This window comes from Narcine bancroftii, chromosome 3 (assembly GCF_036971445.1).
Source record: "Narcine bancroftii isolate sNarBan1 chromosome 3, sNarBan1.hap1, whole genome shotgun sequence".
Taxonomy (NCBI): domain Eukaryota; kingdom Metazoa; phylum Chordata; class Chondrichthyes; order Torpediniformes; family Narcinidae; genus Narcine; species Narcine bancroftii.
In genome coordinates this window covers 27245714-27273340 of record NC_091471.1, presented here as the reverse complement: position 1 = coordinate 27273340, position 27627 = coordinate 27245714, and the positions used below count along the sequence as shown (strand labels likewise).

Below are 27627 nucleotides of genomic sequence, written 5' to 3'. Positions count from 1 at the left end.
CACTTTCCTGCCCAATCCCAGAACTCTCAATACTTTAGTGGTCCAAAGATCTATTTTGGCATCCATGGCCCTCATGGATGTAGTGATTCTCTCAGGTTATGAGCAGCTGATTCTACATGTGCTTCATTTCTGAATTTTACACCAGAGGAAACGTCCTCATATTATCAATCCTATTAAGACCCCTCAGATCAAGCATTTCTCCTTCTCCCAAATTCCAAGGCGTCGGCAACATTCTTGTATGTCTACCTATATTATCAATTTGCCATTGATGGGAATGACAGAATGAGTCCCCACACTCAATATTTGTAAAATAAAGGTCCTGAACTAACTTTTCCCGGGGGGGGGGGGGGGGGGGGGGGAATAAAAGGTGGAGGAGTTGCATTCCTTATTAGAGAGAACATTACAGCAGTGCTGTGGCAGGATGGTTTGGTGGGATCGTCCAGCGAGGTTATTTGGGAGAATTGAGGAATGGCAGAGGCATGAATACATTAATGGGAGTGTGTTATAGATCACCAAATGGGCTGAGGGAATTAGAGGAGCAAATTTGTACAGAGATTATGTATATGTGTAATAAACATAAGGTGGTAATTGTGGGAGATTTCAAACACGTCTCCAGAATGGAGGACCATCGCCTTCCCAAGATCGTGTTATATGGCGAGCTCTCCACTGGCCACCGTGACAGAGGTGCACCAAAGAAAAGGTACAAGGACTGCCTAAAGAAATCTCTTGGTGACTGCCACATTGACCACCGCCAGTGGGCTGATATCGCCTCAAACCGTGGATCTTGGCGCCTCACAGTTTGGCGGGCAGCAACCTCCTTTGAAGAAGACCGCAGAGCCCACCTCACTGACAAAAGGCAAAGGAGGAAAAACCCAACACCCAACCCCAACCAACCAATTTTCCCCTGCAACCGCTGCAACCGTGTCTGCCTGTCCCGCATCGGACTTGTCAGCCACAAACGAGCCTGCAGCTGACGTGGACATTTACCCCCTCCTTAAATCTTCGTCCGCGAAGCCAAGCCAAAGAAGAAGAAAAAAAGATTATAGATCACCAAATGGGCTGAGGGAATTAGAGGAGCAAATTTGTACAGAGATTATGTATATGTGTAATAAACATAAGGTGGTAGTTGTGGGAGATATCAAATTTCTGAACATTAACTGGGACACCCATACTATCAAATAACAAGAAAGGTTTAAACCAAGGCTCCAGAAAATATCAACTACTTCCCATATCTCTAGAGCTTGCTCCCAGTAAAGGCAGCTATCACTCACAAAACTCACAGATATCACTCACTCGCTATTCCCCTCACTGTGCCAGCACAACCTTTGTCTGAGGAGTGCTTGATGGCCAAGGTCTGAAACCCAGCCCAAGCTCAGAATATGAGGAGCAACTCCAATCTAGTGGGAACAGTGATTGTACACATCTCTGAATACAAGAGAAAGGACAGTTATACTAATACCTCAGACATCCCCCCCCCCCCCCCCCACCATTGGCAAGATAAGGAAATCAATGTTGACATCCTCTCGCAGACCAGTCTCATCATCAAGGCTCAAACTCAACTCATAGCTCTTAGGGCCAGGCCACGTCTTTCACTTACCAAATACCAGGCAATTTAAACAGGCAATTTACTCTGACCTCCAGAAGGCAGAGGATATTATCAAAACTTGGCAGAAGTAATGTGATATCCTCAGTAACCCATTCAAACCCCTGGCCTACAACCAACTAAAATGAAGAGGCAGATGGAGAGGTGCAGAGAATCTTGAGCTTCTTCATGAAGAAGACAAGGAAGCTCAGACAAGCATTTCATATCTCAACTGCGGCAGAATCGCCCCACACTCCCCCACTGATGCATAGTAGCAGGATTTTTGTTCCAGCATCTACTCATAAGATTCTTTATACATCTTCTAAACCTATAAGCTCATCCAGCTGAAGTACAATGGCAGCAAAGGCATTAGGGGCATCACCATTGGATGTTGTCATGCACCATCCTGACATGGAAATATATCTCTGTTCCCTAGTTAAAATCCTCCCTAACAACCTTGTGGGCATATTCACACCTCAAAGACTACAGCAGGACAAGGGCAATTAGGTACAGCCTAATGGGTTGGCTCTGTCTGCAAGGACAATATCCTTTGAATGAATTTCAAATTTTAAACCGAGCCGCAGCTCGTTGAGAAGCTCAGGAGATGAGACACTCAGAACACTATCCAGACTCTGACTTGCTCCCTTGTGAGGTAAATAAGACCGGTCCTGTTAAGGGTCAATGTTTGTTTCATATAAATTATCCAAAAAGAATTATTTTAATGACTTTCCTCTGACATTTTGTCAGAAATGTCTCCAATAACAAGAATAGTTTTGAAATTACATTGTACCTGATGTCACAGCAATGCAGGTAACGAAAATTCACCATTACACAATTCACAGATCACCACTGAAAATTTGAGGTAGAGAATAAAAACTTGTTCTTAAATTAATTTACAAGGAACAAGTACCTACATAAAAACAAAATGTGAACATGACAAATTTTGCAAATGATTGTGAAGAGTTCCCATGATACCGATGGTTTTCTAGGAACACAACTCCTCTGTAATACGAGGGTGTACCCTACTTGAATTTTGAATACATTTTACTAAAAGTTTTCATAAATTAAACATGTGGAATGACAAGTAATCACTCACTCTCCATTGCTTGTTCAATACCCTTCAGTCTGGAGTAAGCTGTATTCATCTGCAGTGTAAAGTTGTCCAGTTGTTCCTGAGATAAACGCCTGTACTGAATCTCATATTCAGATAATTTTTGTTGCAGCTCCTATGAAGTTTTAAAAAAAGCAACTAATCAAATACCATAACAATTGTATAAACATCTATTTAATAGCATTAATTGGACCAAAACAAATATTTTAGATTGAAATTATACATTTGCTTCTGCTAGTGTGAAATTGAAAAGATTAGTGAGCTCCCCAGAATGGACAGTGAACTGCACAATTTTTTTGACGAGTCCATGCTCAACCCAGATGGTAATCCAAATTGATGACTGCTATTCAGTACTCCATTCTGTTGGTATGTTACTTAGTGTACAAGATAACTAACCAAGAATGCCACAGTGCTGAACAGGCTCACTTTCATATTATGTTCAGAGAGGTTCATCAATGTGCTGAAACCTGACATGAAACCACCATAACATGTCTGTGAAAACTGCTGTTGGGCAGGTTGGAGTGAGTGGTGTGATTAGTCTCCACTGATGTAGTGACCGCAAGCCATTATTGGGATTTGAGGAATTTTAGCTATGCTCCTGTTGAATGGCAGAGCATGTTCAAGGCATGAAATAGCCAAAACTTCAACCTAATTTTTCTGGTTTCTTATGGAAACCAAGTAATGTACAGAATTTTAAATGTAACCAAAACATGAATTACAGAAAAATTTTAAATGACCCTTCCCCCCCCCAACACACATAAAGCGCACGTTATATGCATATTTTACAAACCAGGTACACCTCCCCCCCCACGTTATATGCACGTGTGCACTATATGAGAATATTTTGACATGTTGAAAGAACGCACACAATTAATAGCGGGCATGGGAAAGTCAAACCAGCAATTTATAGCGGGCGTGGGAATATAATAGCAACATGGAAAGAATGCGCACAATTAATAGCGGCTGTGAGAAAAACATGCTGGCAATTTATAGCGAACATGGGAATATGATAGCAAGTATGAGAATATAATAGCGGCAATGAAAGAATGGGCACAATTTATAGTGGGTGTGGGAAATTTTGATCTTTACACTGAATGCCATGGTATTCCTATTCACAGGACATTTTGGCTAGGGCAATGTACCTTATCAATGTTAATTGCCCAGACCCATCCCAGAGGGAGGAGATTAACATTTCAACTCACCTCTGATTTGAGACAACATTAGAATTAAAATCCTGCTCACTCTGAAGCTTGTTTTCGATTTATTTAATTGATTCCTCTCCAATGCTTGTTAATATGTTGGCAGCAGGATATCATCTATATAATGACCAATTGACACCTCTGGCGGAAGTTGATTGAATGTTAATTATGGGAGATCAACTGTGCCAGATACTGGTAATGTGCTTTGACTCATGTCCTATTTAAATAAATGTTTTTCTCACAGCCGCTATTAATTGTGAACGTTCTTTCAATGCCGCTATTATATTCTTTTGCTCACTAATATTCCCACGCTCGCTATAACTTGCTGGTGCATCTTTCCTACGACCACTATTAATGAATTTAGAATACTACACCTGTGCATTAAATGTGTGTGCACGTTATATTAAAATATTTTTACACAATGTATTATATGAGTGAAAATCAGTTATGAGGACAAATCAGATAGGCTCTGCTTGTTTTCCTTCGACCAGGAAAAGTTGAGTGATGATTGAGATATACAAAATTAGGAGGAGCATAAATTGGGTGGATAGTGAGAAACATTTCTCCACAGAGAGGCATCTGTATAACTGGAAAGCATAGGTTTTAGGTGAGGAGTTTGCAGAAGTTTGGTATGACATCGAAAACCTTACCAAACTTCTGCAGAAGTCTATTGGAAAATGTGCTGAAAAGCTGCATCACAGCCTGGTAATAGGGGCACCAATACTTTTGAGCAGAAAGCCCTGCAAAAGGTAGAGGAAACAGTCCAGTGCATCACAGGCAAAACTCTCACCACCATCAAAAATATATACACGGAACGCTGCAGTTGGAGAGCAGCAGCAATCATCAAGGATCCACACCACCCAGGGCATGCTCTCTTCTCACTGCTGCCATCGGGAAAGAGTGCCACAAGATTCATACTACCAAGTTCAAGAACAGTTGCTACCTCTCTTAAACAACAAACTTCATCAGAAACTCATTTCAGGGCTCTTACTTTGCACATTATTTATGATTGAATATTTATTTTCTGTAGTGCAATTGTTTGCAGCCTTTCTTTGTTTACATTTCTCTCTTTTCTACACATATCTTTTGTTGAGTACAGTTTTTTTTCACTACTGATCAATAGAACTTTTGCCTGGCCTGCAGAAAAAAGCATCTCGGGATTGTATGTGATGTCACACATGTACTCTGACAAATAAATTTGAACTTTGAGGAGTAAAAGAATTAGAGGGATCTGAGGAAGAAGTTTTTCATCCAGGTAAATGCAATCAAAAATGCACTGTCTGATAAAAATTAGGGCAGGCAATGTACTCCTTACTTTTAAGAAGCATCTGGATAAGCATTTGAATTTCCAAGGCACAGAAGGCTACAGGCCAAGTGCTGGTAAATCGATTAAGATGGGTATTTGGTGGCACCATTGGATTCCATCAAACAAAGCACCCGCTTCCATGCTGTATGACTCCATGGTACAGAGGAGGAGCTTAAGTTGCCGAAAGCCAATTATTTCAACACCGCAGCAAACTTCCAGGGACAACTATCCCCAGATAGAAATAGATTTCACTGATAATATCTGAATGGAAAGGTTTAGCTGATGCACCCACAGATCACAGTAACAGGCCTAGAAATTTCAGATCTGACAACTAATATTCATGCCACACAAATGCAAGAAAATGAGTATTGCTGGTAAAAGTTTAACCATCGGCCATAATATTAAACATATTGTTAACATCCCCAACAAACCCCCCCCCCCCCACAACCATCAATATTCTAGGGGGTGGAGAGCAGGCGGCAGGGAAAAGTTATTATTAACTTTAAACCTAAACAATGCAGATGTAGCAGGTCAGTAGTTGATTATCATTCACAAAGCAAGGTGGAGGGGCAGGTAGTGATGAGGAAACAGAGGCTGCAGAGAGATTTAGATAGATTAGGATATGGGGCAAAGAAGTGGCAAAATAAATAAAAGGTTGGCCAGTGAATGGTCATGCACTTTCGTAGAAGAAATAGAAGTGCAGACTATTATTTGGAGGAGGAGAAAATCAAAATTGAGAGGTACAAAGGGACATGGACGTCCTCGTGCAGGATACCCTAAAGGTTGACCTCCAGGTTAAGGCAGGGATGAAGAAGGTGAACGCAGTGCTGGTGTTCACATTTAGAGGAATAGGATGCAAGGACAGGAATGTGATGTTGAGCCTTGGAGTAGGGGGTTCAGCTTTGGGCTTCTTATTGAAGAACAGATGTGCTGGGGGGATTCCAGGGAATGATCCCTGGAATGAAGGGATAAGAACACGAGGAAAGTTTGACACTCTTGGACTGTACTTCTTGGAGTTTAGAAGAATGGGGGGATGGGGGTGGAACGTCAGAGAAACATTTTGAACATTGAAGGGCTGAACAGAGTAGATATTTCCCATGGTGGGGGAGTCTAGGACAAGAGGGTACAAGTTCAGGATTGAAGGGCACTGTAGCTGTGTAGCGGTACACTTGGAGGCAGAACCAGTACTAACAGCTCCTGTCTTGTGATGGCAGGACACAATAGCCTCTTATCTACTGGCAATTAGCCACTTCAGCCACGAGGCATATTGACTCAGCAGCACCCGTAGGTCTACTAAGAAGCCTTGGCCTACTATGTCATGAGGTCGTGACCACTTCAGATGTCAGGATGCCAGGTCACATGTCGTGTATCTGTATTAAGCCTAAAAACACTGTAATAAGCGCTCTTCTCTTCGCTGGCTGACAACTTCAGGTATGGTCTCGTCATTTCAACATCATCTGCCACATTGGTGACCCTACAATGGACATGTTCAACGGCAACATACCAATGAGTCAGCCATAAATAACAGACACACTCAACGGCCAAGCTCAAATTAATTTGGTACAGCTACAATAAATAACGGACACGCTCGCTGGACACTCTCACTTGCAGCAACAAGCAGCTTGCTTGCAGTAACGCTCCAATGCGCCAGGAACAAATGACGGACCGCCTGACCCAGTTAAAACTACTTTGCACTGCTCCAGTTGACCGTAGCGACGAATAACTGCAAATCAATCAGTGTCACATCACAGCATCAGCAAATAAATAACCAGGAGGCCAGTCGCTTTTTCCTTCACGGTTGACCGAACAAACAGCAAAGGGTGACATAGAAGGTAACCGTTTGGATGTTTGAAAGACTGTTTTACAACCTACTCACTCACTTTGGTGACTCGGAGTAGGCCAAGCTGTTGTCTAGTGTGCCTCGTGAACTGTGCAACAAGTCTGGCTAACAGGTCGCAAGGACAGGGGAATGCTTATCAGCAACATTTTAAATTGTCTGCGTGGTTTTGCTTGATACAGCATAGCATTAGCGCCTAAGTTTCTCCAGAATGTTACCGCACTCCATTTCGCTGAAGTGGTCATTTATCAGCAAGTTGCCTGCAGCCGGCAGCACAGACATTTAAAACTTGCCTGTTCGAATTCGGGAGGTTTGCATCTCAGCAGCTGTAACCAGAGGGAACATCCCCCATGTTTCACCAGCCTCCCTCAACGACCACTCGACCCAGGAACGACCAGTAACCCCTCCTAGAGAGAAGAAGCCCGCGATCCGGAGGACAACCACTTACTCCCCCGTGGCAAGATAGGGGTAGCCAGCCTCAATCCGATGGAAGATTCTGTGACCCAGGTATTAACCTGAGAACTAAAGCATAAAGAAAAAGCAGCCTGTCAATGATGCCACGGAGACCTTTTCCTGCCAACCAGGCAGACGGTACAGGTTTTTCAGTCCCAACGCAACACTGCTCAGCATAGCACAGCTCACCGGCCTAGTGGCCAGTCTGCAGCAATGGACAGTCGCTCAGCACAGCACCACCTGTCAACTCCTATATGACACTACAGACATTAAGTAGCAACAGAGAGTCACTCCACAGAGCGCCACCTATCACCTCCTGTGTGTCACTGCAGACTTTAGCTGCTACTTGACTTTCTACAGTTAACTCTTTCCTACCAGACTTTGAGATTAGTACTATAGACTCTCACAATTATCAACAATCTGCTTAGAGTATGGAGTTTCAGTTTTGGTAATGCGTCCCAAATGTTTGATACTGTTCTGGATTTCTCATATGTCTTAAATGCAGCTTTCTACTAGATTGAGCCTTATTAGGATGTATAGTGCATATCACTTCCTCCCCCAGCAGCCTTCATGCACGATGCACTGGCACGGCACCACAAATGGCAAGTCGTTTCACTCTCCCTGCTTGGTTCTAGGGCGAAACATCCGCACTAATTCGGAACTGCTGAGCCAGTTGGTTCTGGGGGGCAGCTGTGTAGCGGTACGCTTGGAGGGAGTGGGCAGAACCAGCGCTAACAGCTTCTGCCTTGTGACAGCTAGACACAACAGCCTCCTATCTACTGGCAACTCGCCACCACAGCCATGATGCATAGTGTCTCAGCAGTACCCATTGGTCTACTGGGAATCCCTAGTCTACTCAACGTAGCTATGTCATGAGGTCGTTAGCACTTCAGATGTCATGACGCCAGGTCACATGTTGTGTGTCTACATTAAGCCTGATAACACAAAAAAAAAGCAAAAAAAAAAAAGCCTGATAACACTGTAATAAATGCTTTTCTCTTCACTGGCTGACAACTTCACGTGTGGTCTCATTATTTCAACATGATGGCATGTGAGTACAAATATCATCTGCCACAGCACCCATTTCAAAGAGATATGGAAGAACTGAGGAAGTGAAAACATTGGGAGTATTTAAGGCAGAGAGTGACAGGTTTTTGAATAGTAAGGGTATCAAGGGTTATACTGAGTGGGAGAATGGATCAGCTCATAATGGAATGGCTCAATGAGCCAAATGGCCTACTTTTGCTCCGTTATTTTATGGTCTTCTGGTTATTTTGCTGCTCAGATAGATCCCCTCTCCCCAAAGCTCTTCCACCATCTGCACAGCACAAGTCAGAAGCATAAACAAATGCTCTGTAGCAGGGTTTCCCATACAGGAAAGAAGTGACAGGGAGTTATAATGTTATACCTGTTTTTCTTTAATTTACTTATTTCTTCTGTCCTAATTCGATTTGTTTCTGGGACTGCAGCGAATTGTATACTCCACCCCAAGAAAATAAAAGGTGTGGTGAAACCTGACATCAGCAATGCAGATAGCAGGCCTGAACATCATTTTTAACTAATAAGAATCTGAATTCTTCTAGAGCAAAGCCGGCCATATTTTACCAATATTCCACGTGTGCAATATTATGAACCACAGGTCGACGAATTAAAAAAGAAACTAAGAGACAGGATAATTCCTCTGAAGAAAGTACTGAAGTGTCACCGCTTTTTCCATGAAGAATCTTCAAATACACCTATATCTGAAAAATCAAATGTCATTAAGAAACAAAAATACGGGAGGAGTCACGTGATGGAGTAGTGGCCGGACGGTGAACTCCAGCCCTCTCCAGAAAAGTCGGGAAAAACAAGAGAAAATACAAAGGCACAGAAATACAAGTTAAAGAAAAGTGAGTATAAAGGTGGAAAGAAGATGGAGACAAAAGGAGAAAAATCAAAATCAACGGAAAGAAGAGAGGAAGAGAAGACAACGGAGGAAAAAGGTGAAGGCCTTACCTGTCCGAAGAGGCCCGCTGTGGAGAGAAGACCCCACTACCTCAGGTCGGTAGAAAGAGAACTACAACAATGGCTCATAGAGCCGAGTAAAAGTGCGCAACCGCGCATGCGCGACTCCTCGCGCATGCGTGATGCGCATGAAAAAAAACACACCGACGGGAGGGGGGACCAGCTGGGGAGTCGATCTCCACAGCCGGCAACGACAGCTGCAGAACACCTGCAGCAAGAAGAGACCACAGAAGACAATGGAAACAAGAAAGAAGAGGAGGAAAGGGCAGCAAAGAAACAACAGATGGTCAACCTAGAGGAAGAAGAAGAGGAAGAGGAAGAGTACAGGGAAATAGAAGAAGAAAAGAAAGGCAAGGTAAAGGAGGTACTTGCTCTTGTTAGAGGATACATGGAGTCATTTAAAGAATGGCAAACACAGGAATTCAATGATTTAAGAAGAAGAATAAACAACACAGAAAAGAAAATAAATAAAATGGATATGACCTTAACAGAAATGGGGAAAAAAATGGACAAGATGGAAGAACGGGCAATAGCAGCAGAAATGGAGGTAGAAGACTTAAAAAAGAAATTGGAGGAATCTAATAAAAAAACTAAAGAGACACAAGAATTACTAGCCCAAAAAATAGATATAATGGAAAATTATAACAGAAGAAATAACATAAAGATAGTGGGCCTTAAGGAAGAGGTAGAAGGCAAGAATATGAGGGAGTTTATAAAAGAATGGATCCCTAAGGCCCTAGGATGTCCAGAACTACAGCAAGAAATGGAAATAGAAAGGGCACATAGAGCATTGGCCCCTAAACCACAACCACAACAAAAACCAAGATCTATTGTAGTAAAATTCCTAAGATATACTACAAGAGAAAAGGTACTGGAGAAGACAATGGAAAAAGTAAGAGAGGGCAACAAACCACTGGAGTATAAAGGGCAAAAAATCTTCATTTATCCAGATATAAGCTTTGAACTCCTAAAGAAGAGAAAAGAGTTCAATGCAGCAAAAGCGATTTTATGGAAGAAAGGATATAAATTTACACTGAAGCATCCTGCGGTATTGAAAATATTTATTCCAGGACAACAAAACAGACTATTCTCGGATCCAGAAGAAGCACGAAAATTTGCAGAACAATTACAAAAATAGACTGAGGGATGAAGACGGGTAATGAGAGCAAAAATCATCACGATTTATATGTATGTGGGTAAAGACAAAAATAGACTGAGGGATGAAGACGGGTAAGGAGGGTAAAAATGACCACGATTGATATGTATGCGGGTAAAGAGGTATAAGAGTGAATAGAGACAATGGGCATATGTGAAAGTATCTGTAATTAGAGGAAAACATAGAGAGTATAGACAAGAATTAATAAGGGAAGGTAATGGAATAGAGAGAATAAGGAGGGAACTAAAAGAGTGACCTTTGTGACATATAAAAAACGAAATCTTTTCTGGGGGGGGGCTGGGTGGGGGAAAAGAGCGGTCACTGCAAAATCAGTTGACGCTTGCGAGTGGATTCGCAAATCCAAATGGAGAGGGGAGATGTGGTTGTCCGACAAGGGATAAAGGGCAACTCAGGAGGGGAAGGGGAGATTGGGGATAAAGAAGATAGAAATAGGAGAATAAGGAAAATGTTGGATGTTGTAGGAATGTTGTCTGGTAAAGAGTTGAAAATAAGAAAACAGAAATGGAAAAGGAGGAAAGGTAATGATGGAAAAACGGAAAGAGAAGATAAACAAAATATAAAATGGCTACGCTGAACTATATGACTCTAAATATTAATGGAATACATAACCAAATTAAAAGGAAGAAACTACTAAATTTACTGAAAAAGGAAAAAATAGATATAGCATTTGTCCAAGAAACACACTTAACTGAATTGGAGCACAAGAAATTAAAGAGAGATTGGGTAGGACATGTAACAGCAGCATCGTATAATTCAAAAGCAAGAGGAGTGGCTATATTAATTAGCAAAAATGTGCCATTCAAAATAGAAGAGGAAATAATAGATCCAGCAGGGAGATATGTTATGATAAAATGTCAGATATATTCAGAGCTTTGGAATCTACTTAATATATATTCACCTAACGAAGAAGATCAAAAGTTTATGCAAGATATCTTTTTGAAGGTAGCTAATACGCAAGGGAACATACTAATAGGAGGGGATTTCAATCTGAATTTGGATCCAAATATGGATAAAACGGGGAAAAAAATTAACAGGAAGAACAAAGTAACCAAATTTATAATTAAATCAATGCAAGAAATGAAACTTGTGGACATATGGAGGAAACAAAACCCAAAAGAAAAGGAATACTCATACTACTCGACTAGACATAAAACATACTCAAGGATAGACCTATTCCTGTTATCAGCCCACATACAAGGGAGAGTTAGGAAAACGGAATATAAAGCTAGACTATTATCGGACCACTCACCCCTGTTATTGGCAATAGAGCTAGAAGACATCCCTCCAAGAATGTATAGATGGAGATTAAACCCCATGCTACTTAAAAGACAGGATTTTAGAGAATTTATTGAAAAACAATTAAAAATGTACTTTGAAGTAAATACGGAATCAGTGGAAGATAAGTTTATACTATGGGATGCAATGAAAGCATTCATTAGAGGGCAAATAATAAGTTATGCAACCAAGATGAAGAAGGACTATAATCAGGAAACAGAGCAGTTGGAAAGGGAAATAATAAACATAGAAAAAAAATTAGCAATAAAGGAAGATACAACCAAAAGAAGAGAATTGGCGGATAAAAAAATAAAATATGAAACATTACAAACATATAAGGTGGAGAAGAATATAATGAAGACAAAACAGAAATATTATGAACTAGGGGAAAAAACACACAAAATCCTAGCATGGCAGCTTAAGACAGAGCAAACTAAGAAAATGGTATTGGCAACAAGGAAAAAAGACAAACAAATTACATATAATCCAAAAGAAATTAAGGAAAACTTCAGAGAATTCTATGAACAATTATACCGAACCGAAAACGAAGGGAAAGAAGGGAAAATAGATGAATTTTTGACTAAAATTGAACTACCAAAACTACAAATAGAGGAACAAAATAAATTAACAGAACCATTTGGAACAGTAGAAATACAAGAGATAATAAAAAATTTACCAAATAATAAGACACCAGGAGAGGATGGACTCCCAATAGAATTCTACAAAACATTTAAAGACCTAATAATACCGCCCCTCCTGGATGTAATCAACCAGATTGATGAGACACAAAACTTACCAGATTCATGTAAAACAGCAATAATTACAGTGATACTAAAACAAGGGAAAGATCCACTCTCACCAGCGTCATATAGACCAATATCTCTGCTAAACACAGATTATAAGATAATAGCTAAACTATTAGCGAACAGATTAGCAGAACAGGTACCGAAAATGGTAAATTTAGACCAAACTGGATTTATCAAAAAAAGACGCACAACAGACAATATTTGTAAATTTATTAACTTAATTCATGCAGTAGAAGGAAATAAAGCACCGGCAGTAGCAGTTGCTTTAGACGCAGAGAAGGCCTTCGACAGAGTAGAATGGAATTACCTGTTCAAAGTATTGCAAAAATTCAGTTTACCGGAGAAGTATATTAATTGGATTAAAGCATTATATAAGGGACCGTTAGCGAAAGTGACAGTAAATGGACATGTATCAAAGCAATTTAACTTAAGCAGGTCAACGCGGCAGGGATGCCCACTATCACCATTATTGTTTGCGCTAGCTATAGAACCACTAGCAGAATCGATAAGAAGAGATAATAATATAAAAGGAATAAAAATAAAAGACAGGGAATATAAAATCAGTCTGTTTGCGGATGATGTGATAGTGTACTTAACAGAACCAGAACTATCAATAAAAGAACTATATAAGAAATTGAAGGAATATGGAGAAGTGTCGGGATACAAGATAAACGTAAATAAAAGTGAAGCAATGCCTATGAATAACGCGGATTTCTCAAAATTTAAGGAGGAATCCCCATTCAGATGGCAAACGCAGGCAATAAGATACCTAGGTGTGCAAATAAACAAAAATCTAGGCCAATTATATAAACTCAATTACAATCCACTAATGAAAAAATTACAGGACGATTTAGAGCATTGGAAAGAGCTACCACTAACACTGATAGGAAGGATAAACTGTATTAAAATGAACATTTTTCCAAGGATACTATACTTATTTCAGGCATTGCCAATACAACTGACAGAAAAATTCTTCAAAGAGTTAAAGAAAATAATAAGGAGATTTTTATGGAGAGGGGGGAAACCGAGGATAGCACTAGACAAATTAACAGAATGGTATAAACAAGGAGGCTTACAATTGCCAAACTTCAAAAATTATTATAGAGCCGCACAATTAAGGTACCTATCAGATTTTTATCAAACAAGGGAAAAACCAGACTGGACGGACTAGAATTAGATAAAATAGGGGAAAAGATACCTGAACACATATTATATAAATGGGACGAAAAATTGGTACAACATAGAACTTCTCCAGTATTACACCATCTCCTCAATATATGGAAGAAGATTCATGTAGAAAGAAATAAAATAAATTACCAAATACCAAAACTAATATTGACGCAAAATAAGCTACTCCCTTTTACAATAGACAACCTTGCCTTTAGAAAATGGGAAAAAAAAGGGATTAAAAGAATAGAAAATTGTTTTTCAGGAAGTAGATTCTTATCCTTTGAACAAATGAGAGATAAGTACAATATAACGGGAGATACAGCGCTGGCATATTACCAACTGAGATCCCACTTGAAAGATAAATTAGGAAGCAACTTGAGTTTACCAGAGGGAAGTAACCTTGAATATGTGATTACAGATACAATGTTAATCAAAAGATTTATAAAAAATATGTATATTAAACTGCAAGAAAAGGAAAATGAGGAAACAAATGGTAAAACTAAACAAAAATGGGAACAAGATTTAAATATAAAGATAAAAAAGGAAACATGGGAGAAGTTATGCTCTGGAACGATGAGAAATACAATAAATACGAGGCTGCGTATGATACAATATAATTGGTTACACAGACTATACATTACACCGCAAAAGTTAAATAAATGGGACCCAACAGTATCTGATAGATGTTTTCGATGTAAAAAAGAAAGGGGAACAACAATTCATGCAATCTGGACATGTGAGAGAGTAGAAAAATTTTGGGATGATCTCAATCAGATATTAAATAAAATAACAGAAAACAATATACCAAAGAATCCAGAGATCTTTCTCCTAAGTAACATAAAAAATAAAGAATTTGGAATTGACTTGGAGGATGCACAAAAAAGATTTGTTAAGATAGCCCTAGCTGTAGCAAAAAAATGTATTATGTCAACCTGGAAATTGGAAGATAATTTGAAAATACAACAATGGTATATAGAAATGAATAAATGTATTCCATTAGAAAAAATAACATATAGTTTAAGAAATAATATTGAAATATTCGAACAAGTATGGGAGCCTTACATTAAATACAATAGCGAAAACCTACCGGGAACAAACATTACCTAAGTTGATGGAAGGAGAAGAAAAGAAAAGAATGGACTCAGTAGAATTTCTGGTGTATTTTTGTTGAATGACAACATTGTCTAACTGAATTAATGCAACCTAGATTGTATAACTAAAATGGATGAGAGGGGGGGGGGATAGGGGGGTGGCTTGGGAGGAGGGAGGGGGGAGGGAGAAAAAGTCACTGTAAATGTGTGGAAAAGAAAAAGTGTATATCATGGCTATTGTGATTTATGGTGTGAAAAATAAAAAATTTAAAAAAAAAAAAAAAAGAAACAAAAATACGACAATTATTTGTCGCTTGGATTCACTTTACGTTCTACACTTGATGAGTATTTTCCCAACATTTCTCGTAAGAGCAAGAGATAGGTATAAATCCTTTCGTTGTCACAACCCAACCTGCCAAAGGATATGAAAACCTAATCAGTGTAACATCCAACTTTCAATTGCAGAAAAGATTTAATGATTTTCCACCAATTTTTGGATCAGCCTGAGTAAAGACTATACTTCATTGGGAAAAACTGCTGTGCATTGCCTATTACCATTTTCCACGACTTGCATGTGCAAAGCCAGAATTTTGTATTATGCAGCAACAAAAACAAAATATAGAAACTGACTTGATGCTGCTCCTGGCATCAGGATTCAACTCTCTAATATTGTGCCAACATTAAGATCTATGATGACAAAAAACGATTTCATTCCTCCCATTAAATGCAAATTAGAGCCAATAAATAATTTCAACTTGGAGAATGCTAAGTTTATTTACTTTCTTACTATACTTTTTCATATACCAGGTATTGCAACTGTACATGATGATTAGGGTTCCACCATTTCCAAGTGCTCCCCAAAAGGGTTCCGTGAGCTAAAAGGTTTGGGAAACCCAGCTCTACAGAATGAGTAAAACTCTAGCAGCAGCAGCACCCTATCAGAATAAAGCTGCCTGCTTAAATGGCACACCATAACTTCACTCTTTGTACTACTAATGTACTATGGGTGCAGTATTAACCATCTGCAAAATCCACTCAGCATCTTGAAGGCTTCACAGTGTAAACCAAACATGCAACTGTCAAGAAGAACAAGGAAATTTTACAAAGAAACTCCACATTTTAAAGTTCCCATCCTTCATGATGTAGATATGTTTTGCCCAGAAATTAAACCACTGAACTGATTGACATTATCTAAAGATTACCTTTTAAAGTTGAATTGTTTTGCTTTGCCTCATAGGCAGCACAGGGATATAGTTCACAAATCTGTTGCCTCACAGCTTCAGCAACTTGTGTTCAATCTTGATCTCTGATGCTGACTGTGTGGAGTTTGCACTGTCCTCGTGACCACAAAGATTCCCCTGTCAGAGTTGTACAGCACAGAAACAAGCCCCTCAACCCACCCTGTTCATACTAACTATCTGTATTGATCCATATACCAGCACTTAATCCATAGCACTGGCAATTCAAGTGTTCATGTAGATGTTTAAATATTGACTATCAGTAGGTACCATCCTCTTAAACAATGGCAAACACTCTCTGGGTGATAGAGAAAATCTTCCTTACATTTCCTCTCTCCATACATTAAACCTACACCCTCTGGTTATGTACACCACTATTTCCTGTCTACCCTATGTATATATTTTGTATATATATTACATGTACAAGGACTGCCTAAAGAAATCTCTTGGTGCCTGCCACATTGACCACCGCCAGTGGGCTGATATCGCCTCCAACCGTGCATCTTGGCGCCTCACAGTTCGGCGGGCAGCAACCTCCTTTGAAGAAGATCACAGAGCCCACCTCACTGACAAAAGACAAAGGAGGAAAAACCCAACACCCAACCCCAACCAACTAATTTTCCCTTGCAACCGCGACTGCCTGTCCCGCATCGGACTTGTCAGTCACCAACGAGCCTGCAGCAGACGCGGACATACCCCTCCATAAATCTTCGTCCGCGAAGCCAAGCCAAAGAAAGAAAAAGAAGTACATGGGTGAATGATAGACTCTTGACAAAATGGATGAAACTGTGGAAAAAATGCAGATTAAACAAGTGGAAGAAAGGGATTACTCTGTTAGACAACATTGGAGGACAACACTTCAGGCCACCGAGTTTATATCACATGGAAAATAAATTTACCTCCTTGTATTTTCCTTTCAATTCCTGATCCTGAACCTTCAATACTTCCCTCAGATGGTCAGTGTGCGCAGCAGCTTGCCTGCGTAGCTGAGTTCGCATCTCTGCCTCCATCACTTCTCGTACTTCTTCAATCTGAATTTGAAACAAGATATTTACACAGTAATTTCTAGCGTGACTGACCAATGACATAGTTTCCTCAAAAATGCAGTTACAACAGCTCAAAGAAGCCAGTTGTGCCATATTCACTTTCACTCTTTAACAATGTACTGTAATCACCTGAATTGCCCACTGAGGAACTCTTTCCCTTCCTCATCTAATAAACAGAGAATGACTGAGGCATCCAAAAAAACCTTCAGGTTTACCCATCAGAGTGCAGGATACACATGCTTCTCAAGGCATTTAGATGTGAAATGAAGACGTGCCATTATGTTTCATGGTGAGTACCCAAAATACTGATTTAATATTCAAAATCACCAAAGCATATTACAGTAGTGCAATACACAATTGTGCGAGAGAAACTCAGCATGAAAAACAGAGTCCACAGAAGCAAAGAGATAGAACCAATGCTGAGCTTTTCACCTTCATCAAGATGTGCAGGCATGTGACTGAGATCAAAATAAACAAGGAAAAGAGCCGAGCACTTGCATCAGGCATACAGCGGAGATCAAGGGAGCGCAGTGCCCCTTGCAGGGTTTTTTCTTGGGGGGGGGGTAGTGCCCTCCATTTGGAAAATTTTTGAAAATATATTTGAGCACAATATATCAGACAGATACTACAATCTGTATTGAGACTCCAAGCCCCTTCCAGGTCACCAGGCAGTACCTGCTTGACCTATGCTCAAACCAGAGTGTCTTGTTTTCCTGACCCGAAGCAATACTTGCCCATAACTGGCAACCATCATGCCAAGCAGTGCCCTTGCCCAACTTGCAACCAATCCCCAAGTAGTAACTACTACCCTGCACCCAATCCCCAGGCAGCGCCTCAGTCCAATCTGCACCCAATCCCCAGGCAGCGCCTCAGTCCAATCTGCACCCAATCCCCAGGCAGCACCTCTGTCCAACCTGCACCCAATCCCCAGGCAGCGCCTCCGTCTAACCTGCACCCAAACCCCAGGCAGCACCCCTGCCCAACCTGTCCTCAATCCCCAGGCAGAGCCCCTGCCCATCCTGTCCTCAATCCTAAAGCAGAGCCCCTGTCCATCCTGTCCTCAATCCTCAGGCAGAGCCCCCGCCCATCCCATCCTCAATCCCCAGGTAGAGCCCCCGCCCAATCCATAACCTTTTCTTTGCACTGATGTTTATCTATTACTCGGGGGTCTTTCTCAGCTAATCTTAAAAGCACATAATTTTTCCCAATCGTTTCTCCACACATGGTTTTCAAGATTGGAGTAAAAATGCAAGGAAGTGCCACTGGCATAGCATTGCAACACGTCAGAAATGCTTTACAACCGAGGGAAAGTGCATGGGGATGCGCCACCACTGCTATACTTCAGGAAACATAGCAGCCAGTCAGCAGAGCAAGATCCTTGCTCTACACGGAACAAACAGAGAGAGTCAGAGCAACCTGGAAGGGCACTGATAAAACATGGAGGTGGATTTTAAAAACGCAGAAAATTCACATGCCCGAATGTGAGCAAAAAGCAGAAGTGTCTAAATAAAAAAAGTGAGAGGAGAAGAGGGAAGGAGAAGGGACGGGGAAGGAGCACAGCCCAACAGGCAAGAGGTCTCAGGTGGATATGAGTGGGAGGGCAGAAGAGAAAAAAAAGGTGAGGTAATAGAGTGTTAGGGTAGCTCACTGAATGGAGAGAGAAGGGTTTAGGGAGTTGGAGGAAAGGAGACAGGTTTAGGGAGAGGGAAAGACACCCAACGGAAACTCCAGAAGTCAACAGAGATTGTCCAGATGAAATATTAGGTGTTGTTCCTCCAATTTACAGATGGCCTCTGGCAATGCACTAGTCCATGGGTAGACAGGTAGGTGTGGGATCAGCGTGTGAAATTAAAATGATTGGCCACTGGGAGGTGCCACAATGGGATGCAGCACCCTTGATGTAGCAGATGGCCCCTGTCGATTCACAGGTGAAGTGGTACTTCACTTGCAATGACTGTTGGGGGCCCCCGCACAGTTGTGTGGGAGAAGGTGTGGCCACTTTCCCGCTGTCACAGGGATAGGTACTGAGGGGGCAATTAGTGGGAAGGTACTAAAATCACAGTGTTTTCACACTCTCCTGTTTAACAATATTAAACTGTTGTTTGCAAAATGATATTCAAAAATATCATCAAGTTTTTAATCATGTGGCCACGTAACCGGTCATGTTTATCTATTAGTATTATTTGATATTTCATCTCCAATTCTAAAACAATTCTATGGTTGTGAAAACAATTCTAGAACTGCAACTACTCTAGGACTACAACTAAGAATGTTTACAGTCAAAATGCAGCAACATATCTAGTTTGCTACAATTGTAACCATGCTCTAATTTTGCCAGACACACTTCATTGGCTGAACTTTATAATCACAGATGAACTTTAGAGCTCCACAGAGGAGAAAGTCCCAGCAAAGTGCATTCTGCTCCAAGGCTCTCACATGAACAAGGTTTCAGACCAGTTTGTCACACTATCACCTCAGCAGAGAGCAAGCAGTCTGAATTGTGATGTAGATTATTAACTGATTAATGTTGTCTTGCCTTTTTGTCCTGTTCAAGAAGCCTTTCTGATCTATGGTGTTCCAGAGCTTTTGCCACTGCCATTTCCACTTCTTTCTTGTTCTCCACTTTCTGCTGCTGAAGTGCTATTTCGATGCGCTGCTTCTCTCGAACTCGCTGGTCAGCCAGTTCTCTGTTCAATTGATCAATGCGGCGATGGGCATGGGCAATCAATGAGTTAAGGTCGTCAGTGCTCAGTTGGCTAGCTACAGTGAGAATGAATAAATCATTAGAACAGCACAAGGAGGAAATCCTCCATCAGCAAATCAGGTGACATACATTGCCCATAAAATGCTTTGCACTGAAAAATTTCAGTATCAACCTTCTTCCTCCATAAAGATTGCACATTTAAACATCGGTTAATGTTACATTATGGGAATTTTCAAAAAACTCAATCCACCACATTATATTTACGTAGCAACACTTAGAAAGTCTGCTGTATTCAGTAATAACCATAGAACACTATGGCACAGAAAGTCCCTACAGCAAATCTAGTCCATGCCAAGCTATGTATTCCACCACACCCAGTGACCTACACATGGACCATAGCCATACTGTTCCCATCCATGTAACCTATCCAAATTATTATTAAATTATGAATTCAAACTCATAACACCACCTCCACTGGCAGTTCATTCCATAATCTCACCACCTTCCGAGTGAAACCCCCCCCCCCACCGCAATGTTTCCCTTAAACATTTCACCCTTAACCCATGCCCTCATGGCAGGGCTTCAGGCTGACCATCAACTCCGCCAAATGTCAGTTTGGGCAGGACACAATTGACTTCCTGGGGCATCGGATCAACAGGTACAGGGCAAAACCACTGCCTGAGAAGGTGGACGCTGTTCGGTGGTTCACGAAACATCGCACATTGAAGGGGCTGCAGCAGTTAGCCGGTATAATTAACTTCTTCTTTTTCTTTGGCTTGGCTTCGCGGACGAAGATTTATAGAGGGGGTAAAAAGTCCACGTCAGCTGCAGGCTCGTTTGTGGCTGACCAGTCCGATGCGGGACAGGCAGACACGATTGCAGCGGTTGCAAGGGAAAATTGGTTGGTTGGGGTTGGGTGTTGGGTTTTTCCTCCTTTGCCTTTTGTCAGTGAGGTGGGCTCTGCGGTCTTCTTCAAAGGAGGCTGCTGCCCGCCAAACTGTGAGGCGCCAAGATGCACGGTTTGAGGCGTTATCAGCCCACTGGCGGTGGTCAATGTGGCAGGCACCAAGAGATTTCTTTAGGCAGTCCTTGTACCTTTTCTTTGGTGCACCTCTGTCACGGTGGCCAGTGGAGAGCTCGCCATATAATACGATCTTGGGAAGGCGATGGTCCTCCATTCTGGAGACGTGACCCATCCAGCGCAGCTGGATCTTCAGCAGCGTGGACTCGATGCTGTCGACCTCTGCCATCTCGAGTACCTCGACGTTAGGGGTGTGAGCGCTCCAATGGATGTTGAGGATGGAGCGGAGACAACGCTGGTGGAAGCGTTCTAGGAGCCGTAGGTGGTGCCGGTAGAGGACCCATGATTCGGAGCCGAACAGGAGTGTGGGTATGACAACGGCTCTGTATACGCTTATCTTTGTGAGGTTTTTCAGTTGGTTGTTTTTCCAGACTCTTTTGTGTAGTCTTCCAAAGGCGCTATTTGCCTTGGCGAGTCTGTTGTCTATCTCATTGTCGATCCTTGCATCTGATGAAATGGTGCAGCCGAGATAGGTAAACTGGTTGACCGTTTTGAGTTTTGTGTGCCCGATGGAGATGTGGGGGGGCTGGTAGTCATGGTGGGGAGCTGGCTGATGGAGGACCTCAGTTTTCTTCAGGCTGACTTCCAGGCCAAACATTTTGGCAGTTTCCGCAAAGCAGGACGTCAAGCGCTGAAGAGCTGGCTCTGAATGGGCAACTAAAGCGGCATCATCTGCAAAGAGTAGTTCACGGACAAGTTTCTCTTGTGTCTTGGTGTGAGCTTGCAGGCGCCTCAGATTGAAGAGACTGCCATCCGTGCGGTACCGGATGTAAACAGCGTCTTCATTGTTGGGGTCTTTCATGGCTTGGTTCAGCATCATGCTGAAGAAGATTGAAAAGAGGGTTGGTGCGAGAACACAGCCTTGCTTCACGCCATTGTTAATGGAGAAGGGTTCAGAGAGCTCATTGCTGTATCTGACATCAGCAGCTCAGATCATGCACCCCCTTTTCGCGCTCATGGTGGGAAAAAAAATAAAGACATTTCCTGGAACGGGGAAGCTTTGGAGGTGTTCCAGTAGGCAAAGGATGCTCTGGCTAACACCACCCTTCTGGTTCATCCCAGGCTGGAGGCGCCAACAGCCACATGATGGATGTCTCCAGCACAGCAGTCAGAGGGTTCCTCAAACAGCTGGTCGAAGGGCAATTGCAGCCCCTGGCCTTTTTTAAGCAGGCACCTCCAACCACCTGAACTTAAATACAGTGCCTTTGACACTTCCGATACTTTCTGGATGGGAGACAATTCAAGGTCTTCGCAAACCACAAACTTTTGCCTTCCACAAAGTGGCTGACCCATGGTCGGACAGGCAGCAAGAGGCACCATTCCTACGTGTCCAACAGCATGGAGACAGCAGGTTTTTGATGTGGTGCACAACTTGGCATATCTGGCCATCAGAACCACAGTGAAGATGGTGGCCAGTAGGTTTGTCTGGCACAGGCTCTACCAGCAGGTCAGTCAGTAGGCTAAGACTTGCACACTTGGTCAGGCATCCAAGGTGCAAGCTCACACTAGAGCACCTCCCCAGACTTTTGACCCAGCGCGGCGCAGGTTCATCCATGTCGATATCGTGGGGTTGCTACCGGTTTCCCGTGGGACGAGATACCTCCTCACCATGGTAGACTATTCCACAAGATGGCCAGAGGCAGTACCAATGGCCAACACGACCACTAAGACCTGCGCCGGGCCACTATTCAACAATAGTGGTTGTCCAGATTCAGAGTCCTGGAACATCTAATCTCCGACAGGGGAGCGAAGTTTACCTCGGGACTCTGGGCAGCACTGGCCAAACTATTAGGAACCCAACTCCACCATACCATGCCAATAAGTTGGTAGAGCGGTTCCACAGATATTTAAAAGCAGCCCTGATGGCCCTGCTCAAGAGGCCCAACTGCCTCGAGTCCTTCTGTGGATATGCACGGCGCCAAAAGAGAACTTTAATGCTTCCACAGCAGAAATGGTCTATGGCACACCCTTGGTAATCCTGGGGGAGTTCTTGGCCACTGCCAAGGATCCAGAAACCCCCATGGTGGCACTAAAACAGCTGAGGGAAAAACCCTAGCCCTTTTGCAGCCCCCACTGCAGAGCCATCCCAAATCTTTCATCCCCAAAGACTTACACACCTGCAAATATGTTTTTGTGTGAAGGAGAGCGTACCAGGTACCCCTACAACGGCCAGACAAGGGGACGTACAGAGTATTCAGGCACACTACAAAGTAACCTTTTGGAGTCTTGTGTCGTCTACAAGACAGATGTATGAAGATCACATGGTTTACAAAAAACTGGGGTTGCAACTGTTTAAAATTATAACTGATCACATGATTTAAAGAATTTGAACTGACCTTATTGATGATGTAAGTGGTCACATGATTTGGAGAAATATATTATCAAATTCAGACATTTTTGGGACAGTTCAGTTTGAAGTTTACAGAAGTCAAAACCCTGTCACACACAGGGGTTAAAACCTTGTGAAAGACAGGGTTGAGTTACAGTAACCAGAATAGGTGCTGTTATGTGTGTTACTCCTGGAAAAAGGGAACACACAATCAGTGGCTTTTGAAACAAGGAAGAAGAAAAAGAAAGTTGGGAATAATTTTCTGAGATAATGTAAATGTCCAAAAATCCAGATGCCAGAAATCCTGACCAACGGAGAATCCGGACTTCTCGAAACCTCAACATTTGTGTGCATTAGTGCATGTATGTGTGAGCACCATAGAAGCTTAGCTGCAACAAGTGACCATATGGAAGTTTCATGAATAAACTTATTAAAATTTACCTGTTTATTCTCCTTAAATTATAATTTTAAATGTACTGTCTAAGAATCCAGAAAATCCAAACCAACCCAATCTCCAGGCAGTCTGGATTTTAGGACTCTTACTGTACATCTATTTCAATGCAAGGAATATTGTAGGAAAGGCAAATGATCTTAGTACATGGATCAGCACGTGAACTTATGACATTGTAGCCATTTAGTGAGATTTGGCTGCTGGAGGGAAGGAGTGACAGATCAATGTTTAGGGGTATTGTTTTAACAAGACAGAGATGGAAAGATGGCTAGTCAGGGAAAATGTCACATCAGTGCTCAGACAGAACAGATTAGAGGGTTTGCTAACTGAAGCTAGAGAGGTGGAACTGAGGAATGAGAAATGGATGGCTGTGTTAATGGGATTACATTACAGATCAGTCAATGGTCAGCATAAATTGGAGGAGTACATATGTAGAAATGTAAGTTAGTTGCAAGAAACATGATTTTAATTTTCCACACTGGATGGGTTAGAGCAGGATTTTCCAAACTGCATTCCGTGGAAAGGAGTAAGGGTTCTGTGGAAGAAGTGACAGGGAGTAGTAATGTGATATCTATTTTTCTTTGATTTACTTATTTCTTCTATCCTTAATTTAATTTGTTTCTGGGAAGGCAACAACTGTACACTCCACCACAAGAAAAAAGGCATTGTGAGTCCTGACGTCAGCAGTGCAGACGTCAGGCCTGCACATCATTTTTAACCAATAAGAATCCAAATTCTTCTGGCGTGAAGCAGTTGACCATATTTTACTGATATGGCAGGGAAAACAGACATTATTAACCTTAAACCTAAACAATGCAGATGTAGCAGGTCAGTAGTTGATTATCATTCACAAAGCAAGGTGGAGGGGCAGGTAGTGATGAGGAAACAGAGGCTGCAGAGAGATTTAGATAGATTAGGATATTGGGCAAAGAAGTGGCAAAATAAATAAAAGGTTGGCCAGTGAATGGTCATGCACTTTGGTAGAAGAAACAGAAGTACAGACTTATTTGGAGGAGGAGAAAATCAAAATTTGGAAGTACAAACGGACATGGAAGTCCTCATCACCTTCTTCATCGCTACCAGATACAAGTAAATAGACAGGGAGTGACTGGGGATAGTCTACATTGTTTTCTGCATGGTGGTCATGCCTAACCAATCTTAAGTTGTTTTTTTTTTAAAAATGGTCACCAGGAGGTGGTAGATGCAGGTTTGATGTCAACATTTAAAAAACTGGACAGGTACACAAATGATAGGGGTATGGAGGGCAATTCTCCAGGTTGCACAGACTAGATAAGCTGAAGAGTCATTTCTGCCCAGTGTTATATGGAATAGTGGTGTTTAAGAAGCTTCTTGATTTACACATGAATATGAAGGAAATAGAGTAGTGGTTCTCAACCTTTTTCTTTCCACTCATACCACTTTAAGTAATCCCTATGCTCTGTGATTAGTAAGGGACTGCTTAAGGTGGTAAGTGAGTGGGAAGGGAAGGTTGAGAACCAGTGCTCTAGACCCAATTGTTACTGAAATATTTTGCTTGAGAAAAATGGTCATTGGCCCATTTCCTTTGGAGTTATGAAACCATGCACATAACGAGTCAATTAGGTACGATTAAAATAGTGGCTTTCCAACTTTTTATTTCCACCCTCATATCGCCTTAAGCAATCCCTTACTAATCACAGAGCCCTTATGGCATAGGGAATACTTAAAAATGGTATGTGAGTGGAAAGAAAAATGTTGAGAACCAGTGGACTAGAGCAATATACATCATGTGCAAGCAGAAGAGTTCTAGTTTAATTTGGGCTTCATGCTCATCATAGACAAGTGGACCAAGGGCCTGGCCTGTGTCGTACTGGCCTCTGTTCAATATCTTCATTTATTGCAGTGTTATTAATAATCCTAGAATGAAAAATTGTTAGCATTGATAAACTGAAAGGGAAAATGTTAAAGGAGAAAATTTAATAAAAATTACATTCTGATTTTAATAAGAATATTCTTCTTCTTCTTTGGCTTGGCTTCGCGGATGAAGGTTTATGGAGGGGGTAAAGGTCCATGTCAGCTGCAGGCTCGTTTGTGGCTGACAAGTCCGATGCGGGACAGGCAGACACGGTTGCAGCGGCTGCAGGGGAAAATTGGTTGGTTGGGGTTGGGTGTTGGGTTTTTCCTCCTTTGCCTTTTGCCAGTGAGGTGCCAAACACACACAAAGAGCAATTAAAACATCTCGAAATAATATTGAGATTTTAAAAAATGCATTATATTCTGATCAACAATGTTTTACTTTCCTTTGCACAGGGGATGATAAATATAAAACTCAAGTTCTAAAACCTTCATTTCTTTCTGCTCATCTGTTGAACTATCAGATACGTCGAAAGTTGTAATTACTTCAAATTTTGGAAGTACAAGCTGTGTTAAGGGAAGTATCTATGAGATGCAGCGTATGATAAATGCACTTCAGGTAATACGTATTACTGTAAATCTGGAGGCAAGAACTCCATCCTGGCAATGGAGAAAAATGTTTCAGTAAGTAACCACATTCCTTTATTTCCTTTCCATTTAGTTCACAGTAGTGCAAGCAGTCCCCAGGTTACCATTCCTGAGAACAATTTCAATGAGGGTCAATTAGCATGAACATCATTCCCAGTCTAGTTATAAAAGTACAGAATCAGAATGTCTCACACTGATGGCCTTATAGTATCAATGAGTGTTACGTATAATGATAATAGAAGATGTTGCCTTGTGAGTTACCAATGCAAATCTCAAGTGGCCTTTTTGTTATGACCTAGAAGGTCCTAGGAGGAAAAACCCAACACCCAACCCCAACCAACCAATTTTCCCTTGCAACCGCTGCAACCGTGTCTGCCTGTCCCGCATTGGACTTGTCAGCCACAAACGAGCCTGCAGCTGACGTGGACATTACCCCTCCATAAATCTTCATCTGCGAAGCCAAGCCAAAGAAAGAAAGAAAGAAAGAAAGAGAAGCTGTGTTCTTAAAGATAATTATGTCTGATTAAATTAGGGGTAGGGAATTCATATGGGTACACCAACAAAAATCAGGCTAGCTGGTACAGCTCTGCCCAAAATTGAAAGAAGCCACAGAAGGCTGTGAAAGCAACCCAAAACATCACACAAACCTCCATGCCCTCCACCATTTACAACTGTCTCAACATATTCCCAGTTCCCTGCAAGATTCTCTCCACCATCGCCTTCCGAGGGATTTAATGATCCAAATAATGATTCTTTATATAGGTTTCGACAGTAATATTCGATTGTATGAAAAATTACAGTCAAGTGTAATTACATCCTAAGTGATGCTTCATCCTATTTTCCAGAACAAATGCCTATCTAATTTGTTATTCACTATCCCAGTTTACTGCAAAGTACAAAAACAAACCAATGACTCCCTGAAATTGCAAATTTAACACAGTAACAATTCAACCTAGAATACTTTAAGTCTCTCTCAGTTCATTATGATACCTTTATCTATTAAACAATATTGAAAACAAAAATGCTCATACTTCCATTTTTGAATTCCCAATTCCTCAGTTGTCTTAATCTGACAATTCCTGTATTTAGTTGTGCCCCAATTACATAAAAAATATCATTTCCTTCATAAATGATAGAATTTAAGTTTTCCAAAGTAAAACTACTTTTTTTTAAATTTATTTATTCGTTCAAAATACAGATAATAAGTAACATATATAACAATAAACAAAGCATGAACATTATAATTTATATATATTAAAAAAAGAAAGAAACCCCCCCCCTTTCAG

At 41.4% G+C, this 27627-nt stretch overlaps 1 protein-coding gene across 2 annotated transcripts in view; it reads right to left on the bottom strand.

Moving 5' to 3' along the window:
• Positions 1-27627, bottom strand: part of immt (inner membrane protein, mitochondrial (mitofilin)) — a 70440-nt gene that overhangs the window by 5215 nt on the left and 37598 nt on the right. For both annotated transcript variants that reach the window (XM_069923654.1, XM_069923655.1), the window contains 3 exons: positions 19832-20055; positions 17149-17280; positions 2679-2808 (listed from right to left, as the gene is read on the bottom strand). In XM_069923654.1, coding sequence (XP_069779755.1) covers positions 2679-2808; positions 17149-17280; positions 19832-20055 — 486 coding nt within the window. The remainder of the gene's footprint in view (positions 1-2678; positions 2809-17148; positions 17281-19831; positions 20056-27627) is intronic.